Source organism: Coregonus lavaretus, assembly GCF_964263955.1.
Source record: "Coregonus lavaretus genome assembly, contig: HAP1_SCAFFOLD_1571, whole genome shotgun sequence".
Lineage (NCBI taxonomy): Eukaryota > Metazoa > Chordata > Actinopteri > Salmoniformes > Salmonidae > Coregonus > Coregonus lavaretus.
The window spans coordinates 13,456-35,000 of record NW_028160807.1 but is presented as its reverse complement, the minus strand read 5'-3'; the positions used below and the strand labels follow the sequence as shown (position 1 = coordinate 35,000).

The window sequence follows — 21,545 nt, the reverse complement described above, 5'->3', positions numbered from 1 at the left end:
GGAAGGCAGGCAACGCCAGCGAGACGCCTTCTGACATGATCACCTGAACCTGACATCACACACAAACACACACACTCTTCACCTGCCTTGCCTGTCTGCTCGCAGTATATCTCTCTGTTTCTCTGAGAGAGTATGTAAAGGATGCAGCGCTGCCCTTAAACCTTCATCTTTATTACATCTGACATCATTAATTAATCCTTATAGAGCTGGTTGATATATATGTAGGTCACATCCTAATGGGTCACCTTGATCTGGCTCTGCCCTGGCTCTGGCTCTAACCCCAATGTGGTTACGAGTTTATCTTTCTAGATCGGCCGTTTACAGAAAACAATGTGAAATCACAATGTGGGTTCGGCAGGTGCATTGTCGGCGCCAACCTCTCGGCGGTGTCGCAGCCCAGCTCTTCCCCCAACCGTGGAAACAAGGACAGGAGGCACAGAACCAGAACCAGATAACATGCCCTTACCCTCCTTCCCTTTTTACCCTCTTTCATCACTCTTTTCTTCCTGCTCTAAATCAAGCATGTGGTTGATAGGAAAAAGCTTTTTTCCTAATGATTGTGGCACAGCCTGGCCGATCTGACTGACAACACCCTGCTGATGATGCTAAAAGCATGGTGGGGTAGAAATCTGTTCCGCAGGCTGCATGGCCATCTGGACATGATACTAGGAAAGGTTGGACATGGTTTGAGGCAGCACGGCAGCAGTGCACGGCTCGCAAATCTGTACACAGTTCATCTTCCAGCCAGTACTCTTGTCACACGAAGTTGTCTGTTGTAGCAAAACAAAAGAGAACCAACAGCACGAGAGAAGAAAGGAGAGAAATATCAGCATGTTGGGTGTCTATGATGGAGCTTTAGAAGAGAGAGAGCGAAAGAGAGAGAGAGAGAGAGAGAGAGAGAGAGAGAGAGATGGAGGGAGAAAGCGAGAGAGATGGAGAGATAGATGGAGACAGAGAAAGATGGAGAGAGAGAGAGAGAGTATCTAATGATACAGGTTATAGAGTACAAACAAGAGGAGAATCTGTCTCGCTGCGGGTGCCTGGCACTTTGAGAATATAAAAAGCCCCCGAGGCAAGGTTTCACACGTTGAACGGATATCGCCTTTCAAAAGCCTCGCACGCGGCGGCAGGGGCGAGGGAGGGATGAAATAGAGGCAGGAGGAAGACACTATTAAAACTTGGAGAATGAATTGTTAAATACCTCTATAAAGAAATATAAGACATGGCCCCATTTTTATGCAGCCATCGCTGCTCTGGTGGCACCAGATAAGCCATAGCGACAGCATGGGGTGAAAAAATGGCCTCCACTCGTACAGACATATGATTGTATTTTCTTGAACTGGAGATGGCAATGCTCTCTGCCGTCATGGATGTGCTGCTGGTAACGCATGCTAATGACCCCACACACAATGACCGGCGTTAATTGCCTCTACCACCTCTGCAGTTTTCCAGAGTCCTTTTAGATGATTAGGATAGGGAATTCCCTGCTTATGAATTTTATTTAAAAGACTACAGAGGTAGGTTATTTTAGAGTTGGCCCATTCAATTTGGTGTGGATAGGGTTTTAGGATTAAACACATTAAATCAATTTCAACGTATTAGACTTTTACTTTGAAATCGACTAACGTTGTCAAATATAGTGTAATATAACGTAGCCATGGTAACAGAATTATCTCCTAAAGCCACTTACAGTACATTAAATAGAGGAAAACCTCACTGTGGGAAGGTGAGGAGAGAGAGAGAGACAGAGAGAGAGAGAGAGAGAGAGAGAGAGAGAGAGAGAGAGAGAGAGAGATAATCCTCAATTGACACCTGGAGCATGGTTATCAGCTAGCAGTATTGCCACATCCTGCTTAGTATTAACCTACAATATTTTCCCTTCATAGTAGATTATGCAGTGTGTTTTAGTTCTCCCCGTCAGCCCCACGGGCCACCAGAGAGGGAAAAGTGTGTGTCCCAAATGACACCCCATTCCCTATATTGTGCACTACCTTTGACCAGAGCCCTATGAACCCTGGTCAAAAGTAGGGCACTGTATAGGGAATAGGGTGCCATTTAGGATGTAGATAAAGACTTCTGGGTAGACTTCTGGGTCAGGGATCAGTGGAGAAAATGTCCCCATTGACATTTGTGTTCCTGGCACAATATTGACTTCTGAGGGAGACGGAGACGGCAGGAGAATTGGCAATGACATTCAACATTACCTTGGAGATAAATGTGAAACTATTAGTAGGTCTAGTTAGTAGAGCAGACTTTTATCAGGAGATGTTGTATGTTAGTTATGTTTTATGTCCTTCTGGTTCATGTTTTACATTCTAGATTTCTGCTAATATGTTAAAAATTAAACAGCTGCATCACATTTTATGGAACCTTGTTCGTTTAGAATCTTTTTTGGACATATTACTGTTCAGTGTCACTATTCATTTGCAGTTACACTTTCGCCATGAAAGTTGATCAGATATAGTCATAGTCATATACCTATAGGGACCCAAACATATTTGCCCCTTAACCTACGTTTCACCTCTCAGTCTATATATCCATGTACAGTCAGTTAAGTCAGTCCCCTCATCTCTGTGTGTTTATAATGCACCTCTCTCTCTCTCTCTCTCTCTCTCTCTCTCTCTCTCTCTCTCTCTCTCTCTCTCTCTCTCTCTCTCTCTCTCTCTCTCTCTCTCTCTCTCTCTCTCTCTCTCTCTCTCTCTCTCTCTCTCTCTCTCTCTCTCTCTCTCTCTCTCTCTCTCTCTCTCTCAGCATAGCCTCAGAGTCTTTACAACTGTCACAGCCAATCTCCCTGACAGCCTTCCCTGTCTGCCTTGGCTCGACGGTACTGCGGTGTGTTTAGGCACTACAGTGCTGCTCTGTGATTGTCATAAACATTTTGTCCCCTCTCAACTGCCAGAGTCCCTCTGAATCAAACAGAACAACATTTCCCTTTGCCTCCAATGTCCTGAATACCAAATGATGTGGAAAATGTCACCTAGTTGTCATTCAAACTTTATTTTTCACCACCTGAGGCTAGGGTAATGTTGCATTGAATGGCCTCTATTGAAACTTCGCAACAAGCTCTATGCCTTGTTTCCATTTCCCTATATGAACAAGCTAGTACAGCTATTAGATGGTGTTTGCTGGCTTTCTCCACCAAATATGTGTGACATTTTAAACGGTGAGAAGTAGCTAGGGTCTAGCTGATAGAGTCATTAACCTCGTTGTGCATCCAGGGGGAGAGTAGTCAGTTGGGAGGTGGACCTCCTTTCCTCTCCTCCTCCTCTCCTCCTCCTCCTCTCCTCTGTGTGCACATTACTGTGTAGCAAGCTTCTTGGCCCTGTAATTCAGCAACATTACCCCCATAAGGGTGGCAGTGGTGGGTGGTAGTGGCACCAAGCTACCATCAGAGAGAGAGGGGGAGAGAGCGGTGGTAACAAGAGCTAAAGATACAGGGAGTCACGTAGTTTCCCCAACATTGCTATACGTGAGAGAGAAAGTAATGGGCTCTGAGTCTGGTTGGGTTGAAAGTCATGGCACATAATGTCTCACCTCAAGATCAGATCAGACGTCCACAGGTCTGTGGAGGAGAGGCGGGGGAGAGGAGAGGAGAAGAGGAAGAGAGGGGAGGAGAAAGCAGGGTATGATGCTAGAGAACATTGCACCTTGGTTCTGAGGGCCAGAAACACCTGCCAGTTCCCTTTAACCCCCATAATGTCATGAATAAAATACTTAAAAGTGGCAAAGGACTTGACATAGTTCAATTGTGACCAATCGAGACACAAGAAGCCAATTCTGCCACAACCAACAACAGTATTCTTACAGTTGGTTAGATCTCACTATGAGAAAAGAAGGACAGCACATGTGCTTGTTTTCAGGGATTTTAACCTCTCAAGCCACTCAGATACTTTACTGGCTGGCAGCACATTATCATTCTAATCTATGACTAGGAGCTTGACAACTGTTTTTAACGTGTTGGCCTATCACATTGCCAGAACAGAAATCTATGTTTGGTTGAAGTTCTTAGAGTGTGACAACAAGTCATAATGCTGTACAGAGGTGAAGAGAATCATAGCATAGCATCATGCCACCACAGTCTCTCTGTTTCTCCCTGAAGATGACACCTCCCAGTTGCCTGGTGTCTTGAACGGTCACAAGCACTTTACTTTTCTCCATTACAAACCACCCAATGACTCACATACAGTGTAATTTTTATGTAGTCATCTTATAGTGATAGATCAGAGCGGTATGTTTCTCACCATTCTAGATCCTAAGTATGCGCAGAGGCACCATGGGAGATATCAGCTCTCCCCCAGGGCATGCTGGTCCTTTCTACCCATGAGGCTGTTGGTGGCGGTGCGTTGGTGACAGTGTAGCACCACCACCAGCCGCCTTACAGCTTCCCCTGAGAACGCCACAATCTGTGAACGCCCTTGTCACCATTACCTCCTCCAGGTGTGAGAGGAGCGTTTCACGACGAGGCCATAAAGAGAAGTATGCTCCCTAATCGTTTTTCTTTTCCTTTTTTTCTCCCTCTCTGTTCTTTAAGCGGTCGCCACCGTGTCTGTCTATGTCCTCTGAGCTATCGGCTATCTGCTCAATCTTTCAGCTGCTAACTGCTAAGGGACAGAGGCTCTCTCTCTCTCTCTCTCTCACACCACATTGTAATCTCTACTTGGCCAGGGTGAGAGACTGAGAGACTAAGCTGATGATTATTACGCAGAATCACTTCAACACCAGGCACGGGGCTTGAGATGTTCAACTGTGCACAGGTTGGCAACATATTTTAGTTGATAGAATGGGTGGCTTCAGTTGGCTACAGTAGGCTGTCTGAGGAAGGGCTGGTTACTTTGGTCTACATAAGGTTTTTGGAGGGAACAGGGGTGGCTAGGCTTGACTGGGCTACTGTGTTTCTCAATAGGCAGATTGTTATGTACTTATACCTTGGCTAAACGCACAGATGGCTCATCAGAGTTAGTGCCCATGTCACAGAACGAACCCTAACAATTAATTAGTGAGAGTGCTTTAGACAACAAATTGTTTTCTTCTTGTTCACCCGGTTACTTTTTGTGTGGCTATGCATTTGTGTTGGATAATCAGAGGGAGGGGAGGTCTATGATTAAATGTTAACTCTTGCCTGAATCAATTTGTGTGTTCCTACCTTTTCTAGTGTAAATTTAAATGTGAAATTGACTTAACTAGTGTAATCATGTCTGTCATAAGCATCGCCTGAGACCCTCTTAGTACCTCCACACCTCTGGTTAACTATGACTGTTGCTAGGCAAATCTGTATAAATAACACCTCTTAACAATAACATTTCTTTTTTTTCTTCAAGGTATCTAACCAATATGAAAACAATATGTTTTAAACCATGTCTATCGAAATAAAGAAACTGATTGTGTCTTGCAGGACTTTGCCGATTCAATATTCCGCTTGGTGAGGGAGAAATACCACGAACTGGCAGACAGCTGCACCCCCATGCATGCACGACTCAGAGCCCTGGCAGGTATCGTAATGACCAGAGGTATGGCACATTTCCTTGACTTTTATATCACATTACATTTTTAAACAGGAAAAAAATATGTATATATATATGTACAGTTGAAGTCGGAAGTTTACATACACTCGTTTTTCAACCACTCCACAAATGTATTGTTAACAAACTATAGTTTTGGCAAGTCGGTTAGGACATCTACTTTGTGCATGGCACAAGTCATTTTTCCAACAATTGTTTACAGACAGATTATTTCACTTATAATTCACTGTATCACAATTCCAGTGGGTCAGAAGTTTACATACACTAAGTTGACTGTGCCTTTAAACAGCTTGGAAAATTCCAGAAAATGATGTCATGGCTTTAGAAGCTTCTGATAGGCTAATTCACATAATTTGAGTCAATTGGAGTTGTACCTGTGGATGTATTTCAAGGCCTACCTTCAATCTCAGTGCCTCTTTGCTTGACATCATGGGAAAATCAAAAGAAAAATTGTAGACCTCCACAAGTCTGGTTCATCCTTGGGAGCAATTTCCAAACGCCTGAAGGTACCACGTTCATCTGTACAAACAATAGTACGCAAGTATAAACACCATGGGACCACGCAGCCGTCATACCACTCAGGAAGGAGACGCGTTCTGTCTCCTAGAGATGAACGTACTTTGGTGCGAAAAGTGCAAATCAATCCCAGAACAACAGCAAAGGATGCTGGAGGAAACATGTACAAAATTATCTATATCCACAGTAAAACTAGTCCTATATCGACATAACCTGAAAGGCCTCTCATCAAGGAAGATGCCACTGATCCAAAACCGCCATAAAAAAGCCAGACTACGGTTTGCAACTGCACATGGGGACAAAGATCGTACTTTTTGGAGAAATCAGTCCTCTGGTCTGATGAAACAAAAATAGAACTGTTTGGCCATAATGACCATTGTTATGTTTGGAGGAAAAGGGGGGAAGCATGCAAGCCGAAGAACACCATCCCAATCGTGAAGCACGGGGATGGCAGCATCATGCTGTGGGGGTGCTTTGCTGCAGGAGGGACTGATGCACTTCACAAAATAGATGGCATCATGAGGAAGGAAAATTATGTGGATATATTGAAGCAACATCTCAAGACCTCAGTCAGGAAGTTAAAGCTTGGTCGCAAATGGGTCTTCCAAATGGACAATGACCCCAAGCATACTTCCAAAGTTGTAGCAAAATGGCTTAAGGACAACAAAGCCATGGTATTGGAGTGGCCATCACAAAGCCCTGACCTCAATCCTATAGAAAATGTGTGGGCAGAACTGCAAAAGCGTGTGCGAGCAAGGAGGCCTACAAACCTGACTCAGTTACACTAGCTGTCAGGAGGAATGGGCCAAAATTCACCCAACTTATTGTGGGAAGCCTGTGGAAGGCAACCCGAAACGTTTGACCCAAGTTAAATAATTTAAAGGCAATGCTACCAAATACTAATTGAGTGTATGTAAACTTCTGACCCACTGAGAATGTGATGAAAGAAATTAAAGCTGAAATAAATCATTCTCTCTACTATTATTCTGACATTTCACATTCTTAGTGGTGATCTTAACTGACCTAAGACAGGGAATTTTTACTAGGATTAAATGTCAGGAATTGCGAAAAACTGAGTTTAAATGTACTTGGCTAAGGTGTATGTAAACTTCCGACTTCAACTATATATAAATATATATATATATATATATAGAGAGAGAGAGAGAGAGAAAGAGAGAGAGAGCGAGAGACTGCATCCTCGTGCACCTGCAGAGCGTCATATACATATACAGACATTGTACCCGTGTCACTCATCCAGCTATACACCGTGCTACAGTACCTATACTCCTGTCGGTTTGACAGTAGCTCCGCTGGTTTTAGAGAACTACAGAAGTGTTTAACTCCCTCAATGACTTTCTTATTACTGTCAATCGTCAGGAGTGCAATACTGTGTTATTAATGTCTAAAAACTGGACGATAGCCCTATTAGCCAACAAAAGCCATTAAAATGTCCATTGTAAACACACTTTGTTGTGACTGTTGTTCCCAGTCTTTCTCCTCACCTGGTATTTGTATTGGGCCCTCACACACAATCTGTGTCTTTTAGAAACTAATAACCCTATAAGCCTATTAGCCAAGTGAATTAAGAGAATTAATAAACAAAATGTCAATTCAGTGCTTCAATAATATGTATTTTAAACAGAATTATGAATTTATATCTCATATAGACATTTTAACCGTGTCCCAAACGGCACTCTATTCCCTTTATACAGCTAAGGGCCCTGGTCAAAAGCAGTGCACTATAAGGGGAATAGGGTGTCATTTGGGACGCATCCTGTCTTTATCTCCACCTGGTATTTACATTGGGCCCTAGCTCTCATCTCCCACACAGAGCTGTAGTGTGCTTAAGTGGAGAGCTTTATCGCTTTGCCTGGCTGCAGTCTGCAGGGCTCAGTGTGATGGCTGTGTGGTGGCTGGTGAGGATGGATCAGTATCTCCACCAGTCTGTCTGTGTTGAGAGCGGCGGCTCATCAATTTAGACTTCACTGAGACCCGGCTCGCCTTGACCTAATCTTATTCCGCTACTCTCCCTGACGCTCAATAATTGCTACTTTTTGTTTATTAATAGGCAGTGTTATCTTCAAAGATCCAGACGCATACACAGCTGTAGCTGGAGCTGCCCAAGTAATTGTGATTGTGAGAGAGAGAGAGCGCGAGAGCTATAGCGAGCTAGCAGGCAGCAGACACAAACTTGACAGGAACACTAGGGGTTCTGTTTTCTGTTCCCCCTCTCTCTCTCTCTCTGAACATCTATTGGGTATCTCAGAAGTGTGCACGCACCACCGGTATATTAATAGAGGGACGCAACTTTGAACCACAGCACCCCTCCTACCCCTCCCGCCCAACATACTCCCATTCAAGGCCTGTGGAGACAATTCCAACCTGGGCGAGATTTGATTTGTCACTGGCACAGCGAGGCTCTTATTGGTTATGTGGCTATAGAAGGCAAAGTAAACAGAAAACACATTGGGTTAGAAGGTGCGGATAATTTCATTTGTATCTAAGATAGTGTTGGTCCTTGGAGATGGAAATGAGTTTAAGACATCAGAGTTCCCCTTGGAAAGCATGCCAAAGTCGTTTTATTGACTACCTGTTTGGTATGGAGATGTTTTAACACAGCCTGTAATTCAGTTGGGATATGTGAGTCTCTCTTCCACAGAGTGAAATCATAGGAGATTAAATAGAAACAGTTCAGAGAGTGAGAAGAAGCAAGTAGTGAATTATTGCTTTTTATGGTTTGAAGTCTGGTGGTGGGTATCCATTTCCACAGAAGATTTCTCTCTCTTTATACTTTTTGTAATCTGTTGTTGCCTCCTCTGCTTGGAGAGGATGGTCGGGGGGCCTGAACTTAATGATTATATTTTGTACAATGCAAATTGACCACAACTAAGCCCAAAAAGAGACTGGATTTGAAAATAACAGTCATTGATTACGTTGAGCCACGATCACATATGTAAAAAACAATATTTGTGGTAATACTTGGGAACAGATTTCCTAAATTAAACTAATTTTAGCTGAATTCCTGGTGATTTTAGTGTATTTTACTACCGGTCAAAAGTTTTAGAACACCTACTCATTCAAGGGTTTCTCTTTATTTTTACTATTTTCTACATTGTAGAATAATAGTGAAGACATCAAAACTATGAAATAACACATATGCTTCAACAAATTACTGAGTAAAGGGTCTGAATACTTATGTAAATAGGATATTTAGTTTCTTATTTTTTATAAATGTGCAACAATTTCTAAAAACCTGGTTTTGTTTGTCATTATGGGGTATTGTGTGTAGATTGATGAGGGAAAAAAAAGATTGAATCCATTTTAGACTAAGGCTGTAACGCAACATAATGTCGAAAAAGTCAAGGGGTCTGAATACCTTCCGATTGCACTGTATATACTGAACAAAAATATAAATGCAACATGTAAAGTGTTGGTGCCATGTCCCATGAGCTGAAATAAAAGATCCCATTAATTTTCCATATGCACAAAAAGCTTATTTCTGTCAAATTTTGTGAACAAATTAGTTAACATCCCTGTTCGTGAGCATTTCTCCTATCAAGAAGCTGATTAAACAGCATGATCATTACACAGGTTCACCTTGTGCTGGGGACAATAAAAGGCCACTCTAAAATGTGCAGTTTTGTCACACAACACGATGCCACAGATGTCTCAAGTTTTGAGGGAGTGTGCAATTGGCATGCTGACTGCAGGAATGTCCACCAGAGTTGTTGCTAGAGAATGTAATGTTAATTTCTCTACCATAAGCCGCCTCCAACGTCGTTTTAGAGAATTTGGCAGTACGTCCAACCGGCCTCACAACCGCAGACCACGTGTAACCACGCCAGCCCAGAACCTCCACATCCGGCTTCTTCACCTGTGGGATCGTCTGAGACCAGCCACCCGTACAGCTGATGAAACTGAGGAGTATTTATGTCTGTAATAAAGCCCTTTTTTGGGGAAAAACTCATTCTGATTGGCTGGGCCTGGCTCCCCAGTGGGTGGGCCTGGCTCCCTGCCCAGTCATGTGAAGTCCATCGATTAGGGCCTAATGAATTTATTTAAATTGACTGATTTCCTTATATGAACTGTAACTCAATAAAATCGTTTAAATTGTTGCATGTTGCATTTATATTTTTGTTCAGTATATACAGTGCCTTGCAAAAGTATTCATACCCCTTGGCGTATTTTCCTATTTTGTTGCATTACAACCTTTAATTTAAATGGATTTTTTTTGTATTTCATGTAATGGACATACACAAAATAGTCCAAATTGGTGAAGTGAAATGAAAAAAATAACTTGTTTAAAAAAAATTGAAAAAATAAATAACGGAAAAGTGGTGCGTGCATATGTATTCACCTCCTTTGCTATGAAGCCCCTAAATAAGATCTGGTGCAATCAATTACCTTCAGAAGTCACATAATTAGTTAAATAAAGTCCACCTGTGTGCAATCTAAGTGTCACATGATCTGTCACATGATCTCAGTATATATACACCTGTTCTGAAAGGCCCCAGAGTCTGCAACACCACTAAGCAAGGGGCACCACCAAGCAAGCGGCACCATGAAGACCAAGGAGCTCTCCAAACAGGTCAGGGACAACGTTGTGGAGAAGTACAGATCAGGGTTGGGTTTTAAAACAATATCTGAAACTTTGAACATCCCACGGAGCACCATTAAATCCATTATAAAAAAATTGAACGAATATGGCACCACAACAAACCTGCCAAGAGAGGGCCGCCCACCAAAACTCACGGACCAGGCAAGGAGGGCATTAATCAGAGAGGCAACAAAGGGACCAAAGATAACATTTAAATTTTTACATTTTAGTAATTTAGCAGACGCTCTTATCCAGAGCGACTTACAGTTAGTGAGTGCATAAATTTTTCATACTGGCCCCCTGTGGGAATCAAACCCACATCCCTGGCGTTGCAAGCGCCATGCTCTACCAACTGAGCTACAGGAGGGCTGCAAAGCTCCACAGCGGAGATTGGAGATATCTGTCCATAGGACCAATTTAAGCCGTACACGCCACAGAGCTGGGCTTTACGGAAGAGTGGCCAGAAAGAAGCCATTGCTTAAAGAAAAAAATAAGCAAACACGTTTGGTGTTCGCCAAAAGGCATGTGGGAGACTCCCCAAACATTACATTTACATTTTAGTCATTTAGCAGACGCTCTTATCCAGAGCGACTTACAGTTATATGGAAGAAGGTACTCTGGTCAGATGAGGCTAAAATGTAGGTTTTTGGCCATCAAGGACAGCGCTATGTCTGGCGCAAACCCAACACCTCTCATCACCCAGAGAACACCAATGTTTTTCATCGGCAGGGACTGAGAAACTGGTCAGAATTGAAAGAATGATGGATGGCGCTAAATACAGGGACATTTTTGAGGGAAACCTGTTTCAGTCTTCCAGAGATTTGAGACTGGGACGGAGGTTCACCTTCCAGCAGGACAATGACCCTAAGCATACTGCTAAAGCAACACTCAAGTGGTTTAAGGGGAAACATTTACATGTCTTGGAATGGCCTAGTCAAAGGCCAGACCTCAATCCAATTGAAAATCTGTGGAATGACTTAAAGACTGCTGTACACCAGCGGAACCCATCCAACTTGAAGGAGCTGGAGCAGTTTTGCCTTGAAGAATGGGCAAAAATCCCAGTGGCTAGATGTGCCAAGCTATTAGAGACATACCGACAAAGAAACTGGAATGGTCTGTGAATAAAGAATAAAAACTTGATTTAGTTGAGTTGATACCAAAGTAGAGAATTGGAAAGTTGATCTTTATAATAGACTGTGTATCATTTAATACCCTTTTACTAAACTGAATTATGACTGAAGTTAGTTACTCAAGAAGGCTTCCTTATGATAATAGTCTTATGATGATAGAAACTGATGAGACAAACCTAATTTGGAAAATACCTGCTTGATGGTAGCTATTAACCCCACTTAAAATCTCTCTCACGCACTCTCACGCTCTCTTTCTCTCTATATCTCTCTCTTTTTCCTCTCAGAGGTGGCTTGGTGGCAATTTCATGGTAAGATAAAGAGCAGCTAGGAGAAATTATCCCCCGCAAAATGGATCTAAACAATTGCTAAGTGGAACATCAGAGAAAAAGGAGAGAAAAAAAGGGTGTTGCAGTTGGCACTTTTAACTTGTATTATCTCCCCAGAACAAGGCATGTTGCTGCATGCTCAGCGGTGATGTGGAGGATAGATGAGACCTGGAGGTGTTGGTTGGCTTCCACACTGAGACTAAACCTGGCACTGTAGATGACATAACAGAGGATGAACCATGGTGGGGTTATTGGACAAAGCTATTCCCCCACATAGACTAGTCCTGAGGAAACAATTTCGATCTAGGGGTACGTTCCAAAAGAAGTTGGAATAGGGTGCCATTTGGGATGCAGAAATCTAGGTTTAGGTGTTTCAAAATATGCTGCTAGAGGTAAAGGATCTGTTCCTTCTCAACTTGGCACTCATAACCTGCATTATGGTTTTGGCTTGGCTACTGAGCACATGCAGAGCAGGCACTAGCTGACATAACAGAGCAGGAGCAGCCAGCATCTGGTTTGTCCTTAACATTAATCTTGTAGGTCCTGGCATGGGTTCCCTGGGCTAGGCTGGGCTGGTGTTGCAGTGTTCCACTATGAGCTAGCCAGGGCTCCTCTCTTTCTGATTGATTGTGTTAGTGGAGTTTCTACAACCAAAGAGCATCATTTATTCATTCATGACTTCATTCTTTCTCTAATCTAGCTGACTCAGCTGCCCATTGTTGCATTGGTTTGCTACTGTTAGCGGACTGATCATACAGTGATTCACGGCTAACACGGCTAACATCACGGCCATCGAGATGTTAGCTATTAAAATCAGATCCAATAATAATATCAGAGGATTAGAAATACAGGGCTTAAAAACAAAGGTGTCATTGTACGCTGATGATTCATGTTTTCTTTTAAATCCACAACTAGAATCCCTCCACAGCCTCATAGAGGATCTAGATATATTTTCTAACCTCTCTGGATTACAACCAAATTATGACAAATGTACTATATTACTTATTGGATCACTAAAAAATACAATTTTTACATTACCATGTAGTTTACCAATAAAATGGTCTGATGGTGATGTGGATATACTCGGAATACATATCCCAAAGGAAATAAATGATCTCACTTCAATCAATTTTAATAGAAAGTTAGCAAAAATAGATAAGATCTTACTACCATGGAAAGGAAAATACCTGTCAATTTGTGGAAAAATCACCCTGATTAACTCTTTAGTATTATCCCAGTTTACCTATTTGCTTATGGTCTTGCCTACGCCTAGCGAACAGTTTTTTAAATTATATGAGAAAAACATATTCAATTTTATTTGGAACGGCAAGCCAGACAAAATTAAAAGGGCATATTTATATAATTAATATGAATTCGGAGGACAGAAATAATTCAATATTAAAGCATTAGACCTATCACTAAAAGCTTCAGTCATACAAAAGTTATACTTAAATCCGAACTGGTTCTCAAGCAAATTAGTAAGATTGTCTCACCCAATGTTCAAGAAAGGCCTTTTTCCCTTTATTCAGATTACAACAACTCATTTGCAGTTATTTGAAAAGGAAATAATCTCCCAAATATCACTATTTCTAAAACAAGCCATAGAAAGTTGGTTGCAATTTCAATTTAATCCTCCAGAAACGACAGAACAAATAATGCAACAAATATTGTGGTTAAATTCAAATATACTAATTGACAAAAAACCTTTATTTTTTGACAGAATTTTAAAAAAAAGGTATAATCTTCGTAAATGATATCATCGGTAGGACTGGTGGAGTTATGTCGCACATGCAGCTAACAAAAACATATGGAAATGTCTGCTCTACCCAAAATTACAACCAAATAATTGCAGCCTTACCGCAAAAGTGGAAGAGGAAAGTGGAAGGGGGAGAAAGTAAGGAACTTGTCTGTCGGCCTTGCATTAAAGAACATAATTGGTTAAGGAAAACTGTGATAAATAAAAAAGTATATCAGTTTCACTTAAGGACCAAAGGATTGACAGCCGTCCCATATAGATTGCAAAATAGTTGGGAAGAGATCTTTGACGTACCGATCCCATGGCATAGTGTTTATGAACTGACACGCAAAACGACACTGGATTCAAAAATTAGAATCTTTCAATTTAAATTATTATATAAAATTCTTGCTACCAATAGAATGTTATTTATATGGGGGATACAATCTTCCCAGCTCTGCAGATTTTGCTGTGACAGAATCATTAGATCATTTGTTTTGGTTCTGTCCATTTGTAGCTTGTTTTTGGACACAGGTCCAGGAATGGCTAAAGGATTGCAATATTTACCTGGAGCTAACCTTGTAGATAGCATTACTGGGTGATCTGAAAAGTCATAGTCAATCGATCAATAATATAATAATACTTTTAGCAAAAATGTTTATTTTTAATTCACAATCTGTAGAAGCAATGAGAATAGAAAGGTTCAGAACTTTTGTAAAACATCACAGTACGGTTGAAATATATATGGCAAATAGAAATCCTATATGGATGGTGTTAAGAGATAGATGGGAGGTATTGAATAGAGTTGAAAGATGGGACTAATAACAAATAACAACAAATAATAACAAAGATAGCTAATAATGTAAGCATACTGTGTCCATAATAAGTATATAGGTTGTATGTTGGGAGCTTTTGGGAAAGAGCACAGTTAGAAAGATATGGCATATAGAAGCAAACCGGATGGACATCATGAAAATGATCGGAGAGGTTGAGAGTAGAAGAAGTTCAGGAGCAAAAATAAATAAATATATATATATATATATATATATATATATATATATATATATATATATATATATATATATATATAATAGAATTATTGTAAAATTAACTGTGTCCATAAGGTGTAGATAGTAAGTATAGACCGGAAGTAGTAGGCCTGGGCATTGTTGTTCACTAATTTACTCCAAGTAGGGAAAGGATGGCGGGGTTGAAAAGTAATAAAGGGGAGTATATATATAAAAAACATGGGGGATTGGAAGTGATGCAGACAATTACATTGATAGAAGATACAATCTATCTGCAATATTAAGCTGATCCATGATCCAAAAACTACACGGCTGGAATGCACTTTTGACCAATCAGATTGCATGGCCAGAACTAACCGTTTCGTAATCAACAAGGCAACAGCAAACATATTGTCCCCCAACAATGATGCAGCGCCCCCCTTGGGCCAATCATGGATCTCTATGGTGGATCTCTATGGCAAATGCATCATTCACCCAGGTTTCGTCAAAATCGGATCAGTGGTGTCTGAGATATCTCATGGGTTAGCTAGACTCAAATCCCTGAGCACGTGTGCCAAATCTCATCAAACAGATCAAGAGATATAAACATGCGCCCATTATAGCGCCACCGTGTGGTCGATATGAATGTTCTTGCAAAATATTGCGTTGAGAGACATTTGTCCATAGATGCCACATATCAAGTTTCGTGCAGATCGGTCATTCGTTGCCATTTTTTCATGACTTTAGGTCAAATGGGGTGAGGGGCGTGACCTTTCAAAGTTAGCATTTTCAATCTCTTGTTATAGCGCCACCATCTGGCCAATTGGTGACATTTTGTAAATGCAAATTAAGCACTTCTGTTAAAACGGTAAACAAACATCAATGTTAACAAAAGTATACATAAATTAAACAAAAGGTTTTTCAGTACATAGCACCATTATATCCCTGACAGGGGTAGGAAGTTGGCTATAATAATAATAATAATAATAATATGCCATTTAGCAGACGCTTTTATCCAAAGCGACTTACAGTCATGCGTGCATACATTTTTGTGTATGGGTGGTCCCGGTGATCGAACCCACTACCCTGGCGTTACAAGTGCCGTGCTCTACCAGCTGAGCTACAGAGGACCACAAATGCCAGGCTATCCTGTGATGGAATAGAATCAAGTCAAAGAAACCGGTAAAATGTCTCAATAGAGCAGTTCACTGTGAGAAGGCCACACTGCGTCTAATATAGTCATTCACCCAAGATTGGTCAAAATCGGGCCAGTGCTGTTTGAGATACACCGTGTGACTAACGTACAGATCCAAAATCCATGGGGAACAACAATATAGCATTGCTACAGGAACGTATAAAGAAGCTAGGAGATTCATCATGAGAAGAACCATATCTCATATGTCTCCGTCCTTCTCTGCTCTATCCAAGCAGCCAGTGAGTCAGTCGGTGGTTAGTCAAAGCTAGCCGAATGGATTTCAGAGGCCATGACTTTAACCCCACCTCAATATGAGTTGCTCTTATTGTTAATGGCAACCTGGCATAGGTGGCTCGTCACCTGTCTGCACGCACGCACACACACACACACACACACACACACACACACCACACTAGCCTGCCTGTCTGCCTGACTACAATACCATCTGGGCCACAGCAGATAAAAGCTCATATGTTGCACCCGCGTTGCCTGCAGGTCCGGCGGACGCAGTGAACCCTGAATTTGTGAAGCGATGGAGAGATTTGTGGCGGGCTGAGCAGAGGAGAGGAGAAAAGAGGAGACTGACGGTGGTTAAAGCATGCTGAGCCAGCCCTGTCACACACTCATGGTTTATGCTGTCAAAAATCCTGCTGCTAAAGCCCCTTTTTTAACCACAGTGCTTTTGAATTAAAATCAAACAAATAGGTTTCAGGGCTATGGCAGGAGGGGATCTATGTGCTGCAAGGGGGGGTTTATTCATTTTGGGTTCACTAACAATCACGTTTCAGAGAGTGGTAGTACTGTTCACCTGAAGTGTTCCCCTGAAGTCTGAAATGGTGTTTATATGGTCTGTGTCCCAAATGGCACCCAATTCCCCACATGGGGCACTACTTTTGACCAGGCTCTGGTCAAAAGTAGTGCCCTATATAGGGAATATAGTGCCATTCAGAAAGGGCCTATGGTATGTGGTTAAAGGTATTTAGGTGTGGAGAATTGTTGATTGAGTCCACTGTTATCCCCTAACTAATGCAGACTCTAGACATACTCTTGTTTCATTGTTTTCACACCGCTTGATTACATGATGACATGATGTTCTGTCAAAACGACACAATGAAGTGTGAGTCATGAGTTGTAAATTATATGTTAAACGTAATAAAGCTATTTTTATTTCTAAAACATGTTCATCTCCCTTTTTTTTCTCTCTCTGTGTTTGCCAGGTTTGGACCTGAGACAAGTCCAGGTGGTAGCATTATCTACCGGGACCAAATGTATCAAGGGAGAATACATCAGTAACCAAGGACTGGTGGTTAACGACTGTCACGCTGAAATCACAGCCAGAAGGGCCTTGGTTCGCTACCTCTACTCTCAGTTAGAGCTCTTCTTAAGGTAACAACATCTAATGCTTCTGTAACATATTATAAGCAGTGTTATAAGGCGTCATTGTAAGGGCTCATACAAGCTTATAACACCTAATAAAACATTATACCTGCAGGCATTAAGTAAAGTGTTGATGAACTTCCTATACTCTCAGTAATAACATCACATTTAGTCTCCTTTGAATTGTACAAGAGTAGGCATGGGTGTTTTACTAATGATCCTTTCAAGTAAAATGAGGGATATGTAAATTAATGTGATATAATGGATGTGTTTTTAAACCACTCTACATGAGTTATTTTCGAAGATGTTCATTAAATGCTCCTAAAAATAAGATGCTAAATCAGATCATATTATAGAACTTGTAGCTACGCTTAAATGACAATTATGTTCTTACTTAGCACCATGGTAACAGAGAAGCGTTATACAACAAATACATTTTCATAATCAAGGTGTCATACTGTAGATAGACTGTTATTGTGCCAAAGCATGAATTCCTGATGAAAATGATATACGTTACATTCTTTGGCTTGTGAAACCGCTATAACTACCTCTACAAAACCTAATGTTTGCCCCACCAGAGAAGAAACACAGTCTTCTAAAAATTCTAGTTTTTAGTTTGAAATTCTCCAACCTACACAAGCACTTTGGTAAATTGCATCATGTGCTACTATGAACCAATCTTACCTGCCAGGCCCTTCTGGCTACTAAATTGCCAGCCTGATGTGTCAGATTAGAGTAGAAAAGGCAAGCTCCTTTAATGTCATATTAGCATAATACAGTGTATTGACTTTTGTCTTTCCTCAATGTATAATATAATCACTGGGCCAGAGTCTCAGCGGCTGAGCAAGAGAAAGCTAATGGGAAAGATAAGTCCTATGAAAATAGCCAAACATAATGCCATAACTGACATATTTTCACCCTGTAGCTCACTTGGTAGGGCATGGCGCTTGCAACGCCAGGGTTGTGGGTTCGTTTCCCACGGGGGGCCAGTATGAAAAATGTATGCACTCACTAACTGTAAGTCGCTCTGGATAAGAGTGTCTGCTAAATGACCCAACATTTTTTTATTAAAAGACTCGGGTTGAGACAGAAAGCGTCGTAGGGAATATACTAGTATCATGCAATGCATGTCTCCAGAGATTAAGAATCTAAATGGTATATTAGTACATGGTAGAACTGAATTCTCTGAATTCAAGGCATCAAATAGTAAACATGTGGCATGGTTCAATATGGATTTGTGAAATTTAAGTATATTTCAGTAAAACAAATATTTGCAGGCTCAGTTGGTAGTAGCAGCTACTGTCACACGTCACAATCAGTAGCTGAATAGCTGACTGAAGTTTTAGTGGGTAGCCTTGTGTCTAGTATCAGTCAAGGATCATAGTCATTTCAACCGTTCAGGGATGATGTAGGAGAAACTGGTATACACACACACACACACACACACACACAAACACACACACACCACCAGCCCTCTGCTCTCAGTGATGTATCATCCAGTTGAGACAGACTGAGTAATGTTCAAGGGGCCGACAGTGACAGAGAGAGAAACTGCTTTGGTCAGGGAGAAGGCCAGTGTTTGTAATCACTCGCTCTCTCCCTCTGTTTCAGTTCATCATTGAAACACAGACGGGGGGTTATGTGTGTACTGTGATAGATAGTGGTCACTTCTCATCTGTCTTCTCTTCTTCCTCATCTCCTCTTTCTCTTTCTTCTTCTCTGAAGCAAAAGGCGAGAGGACTGGGAAGAGTCGATATTCGTCCGGCACAAGGAGTCAGGGTACCGGTTGAGGGACAACGTCCATTTCCATATGTACATCAGCACGTCGCCCTGTGGAGACGCTCGCCTCAACTCGCCCTACGAAGTCACCACCGACCGTAAGACAGACTCTCTCTCTTTCCATCGTTATCGCTCGTTTATTTTCCCTCCCTCTCTCCTGTCTTCTTTGTGGTTTGGTGTCTTTTTCTCTTTACCAGAGTTTTTTTAAAGGGAACATCTTCTGCCGGCTGAGATGTTGAAAGCGACTGCTCTGCTTTTGTCAGACGCTGTCAGAAAACTGGCATCCCTTTCATGTCACATTACATCCACAGGCCTTTCAGACTGCCAAGCCACTGTGCTAAACAGATGACATTTTAATGCTTACTCCATAAAAAAAATGTATATTCATTTAGATGGCGACGGCTGGCATTCGTTTTTATGTGTGACTTACAGGGTTAGCAATGTAATCTGCTTGGCAGTTTTCCATCAAAAATATTTCCCCCCCTTTTTTCTCTTAGACAGATCTATTCAGCACTGTAGCCATGCTGCTGGTGTATCATTATATTGATGTGGAGGTTCTCACACACACACACACACACACACACTAAAGCGAAGGAGAAAAACATTTGAGGAGGCAAATTAATCACACCAGTATGAAAGGAACTGAGAGACTGTCTCCCTGGAAAGCTTTGAACTTCACTTTCTTGGTCATTAAACCTTTTAAATTTTCATCAATCAGCTTTTACAGATTAGAAAATTACTTATGCAGAAGCGTCTCCCATAATACCTTTCTCTGCCTTTTTCTCAATACTTCAGAGGGGAACTCGAGGCTTAACTTTAACCTCATTGCATCAAGTGCAGCATAGCAACACACACACACACAGAGAGAGAGAGAGAGAGAGAGAGAGAGAGAGAGAGAGAGAGAGAGAGAGAGAGAGAGAGAGAGAGAGAGAGAGAGAGAGAGAGAGAGAGAGAGAGAGAGAGAGAGAGAGAGAGAGAGAGAGAGAGAGAGAGAGAGAGAGAGAGAGAGAGAGAGAGAGAGAGAGAGAGAGAGAGAGAGAGAGAGAGAGAGAGAGAGAGAGAGAGAGAGAGAGAGAGAGAGAGAGAGAGAGAGAGAGAGAGAGAGAGAGAGAGAGAGAGAGAGAGAATATCTATAGTGGAGAACTACTTGGCAAATGGTTTAGAATCATTGCCTTTTCATGGGGTGGTTGATTTCCGTATGGGATGGATATAAGGTGGAATTGCAGGCAGATACATAGAGACACAACGCTAGGCATGATCGTGTGTGCTACATACTGTATAGAACCAGTCAGATACACAGACATAGATGAATGAATTCATGAATGAATGAATGAATGAACAAATCTATTAATTAACGAATGAATCAATTAATACCCACACAGACACACAAATAAGACTGACCGTCCGTCTCTGTTCCATTCCCAGTGCACAGCAGCAGACACCTGCTGAAGAAGTTCCACAGCCACCTGAGGACCAAGATCGAGTCTGGGGAGGGGACCCTGCCTGTGAGGTCCTCCAGAGGGGCGGTCCAGACCTGGGACGGGGTACTGCAGGGGGAACAGCTCATCACCATGTCCTGCACAGACAAGATCACCAGGTTAGATCATCAGACACACACAAACACACCATCTCTATGGTTACCATGAAAACACACTTTTCCCCTCCCCTGTCGAATTTTAGGACCTGCTATGTCATCAAAGGTAAAGCATATATGATCTGCCTATATGACATTTCAGAGGACAGGATGAAAATCGTTGAATCAACAGACAGACAGTCATAGCCAGAGGTAAAACAAAACAGTGGAAGTCACAAAGTAAAGGGCGATGTTCACAAAGGCCAAACTCTGAATAATCCAGACACTGCACAGACAGGAACGAAAACACAGGCATTTATTGATCTAAGGGCTATCTTTATTGGAGGACTACCTTTTTTATGAAAACACATGATCCCTGTTTAAACAGAGCATTTAAAAAGATGGCTTTATTGACTACAGAGAAGGGTTAGGATTGGTCTGATATTTACTCTGTGTGTGGTGGATAAATCTCTGCCCAAGAGCAGGAGAAACAGAACAGGAGCAGGGAACCGGAGATATCATTCAGTCAGTCAGTCAGTGACTTGTGTTGTTGGTTTTTCTCTTGTTGACTGAATGACGCTGATTTTTCATATGAGGTTGCATAGGATAATCCTATACTAATTAGTTAATGTAGGGGTCTGAGTCATTGTTTTAATCCCCTGGCCCTCACACTACCTCCTGGTCTTAGGTTGCCCAGTGCACTATAGGGAATAGGATTCCATTTGGGACTTTACCATGGTCTTTAACAGTCTTTAACAGTACACCCACAGTACAGTGAATAAGGTCTGCTA

At 41.7% G+C, this 21,545-nt stretch overlaps 1 protein-coding gene across 1 annotated transcript in view; it reads left to right on the top strand.

Annotated features, from left to right (window-relative positions):
- The window catches only part of LOC311121433 (double-stranded RNA-specific editase B2-like), a gene marked incomplete at both ends in the record, with an annotated part of 54,060 nt that overhangs the window by 25,016 nt on the left and 7,499 nt on the right, over positions 1–21,545 (top strand). Inside the window, 4 exons of the mRNA XM_084195923.1 lie at positions 5,393–5,507; positions 17,243–17,411; positions 19,128–19,279; positions 20,607–20,778. Of these exons, the coding sequence (XP_084052049.1) occupies positions 5,393–5,507; positions 17,243–17,411; positions 19,128–19,279; positions 20,607–20,778 (608 nt within the window). The remainder of the gene's footprint in view (positions 1–5,392; positions 5,508–17,242; positions 17,412–19,127; positions 19,280–20,606; positions 20,779–21,545) is intronic.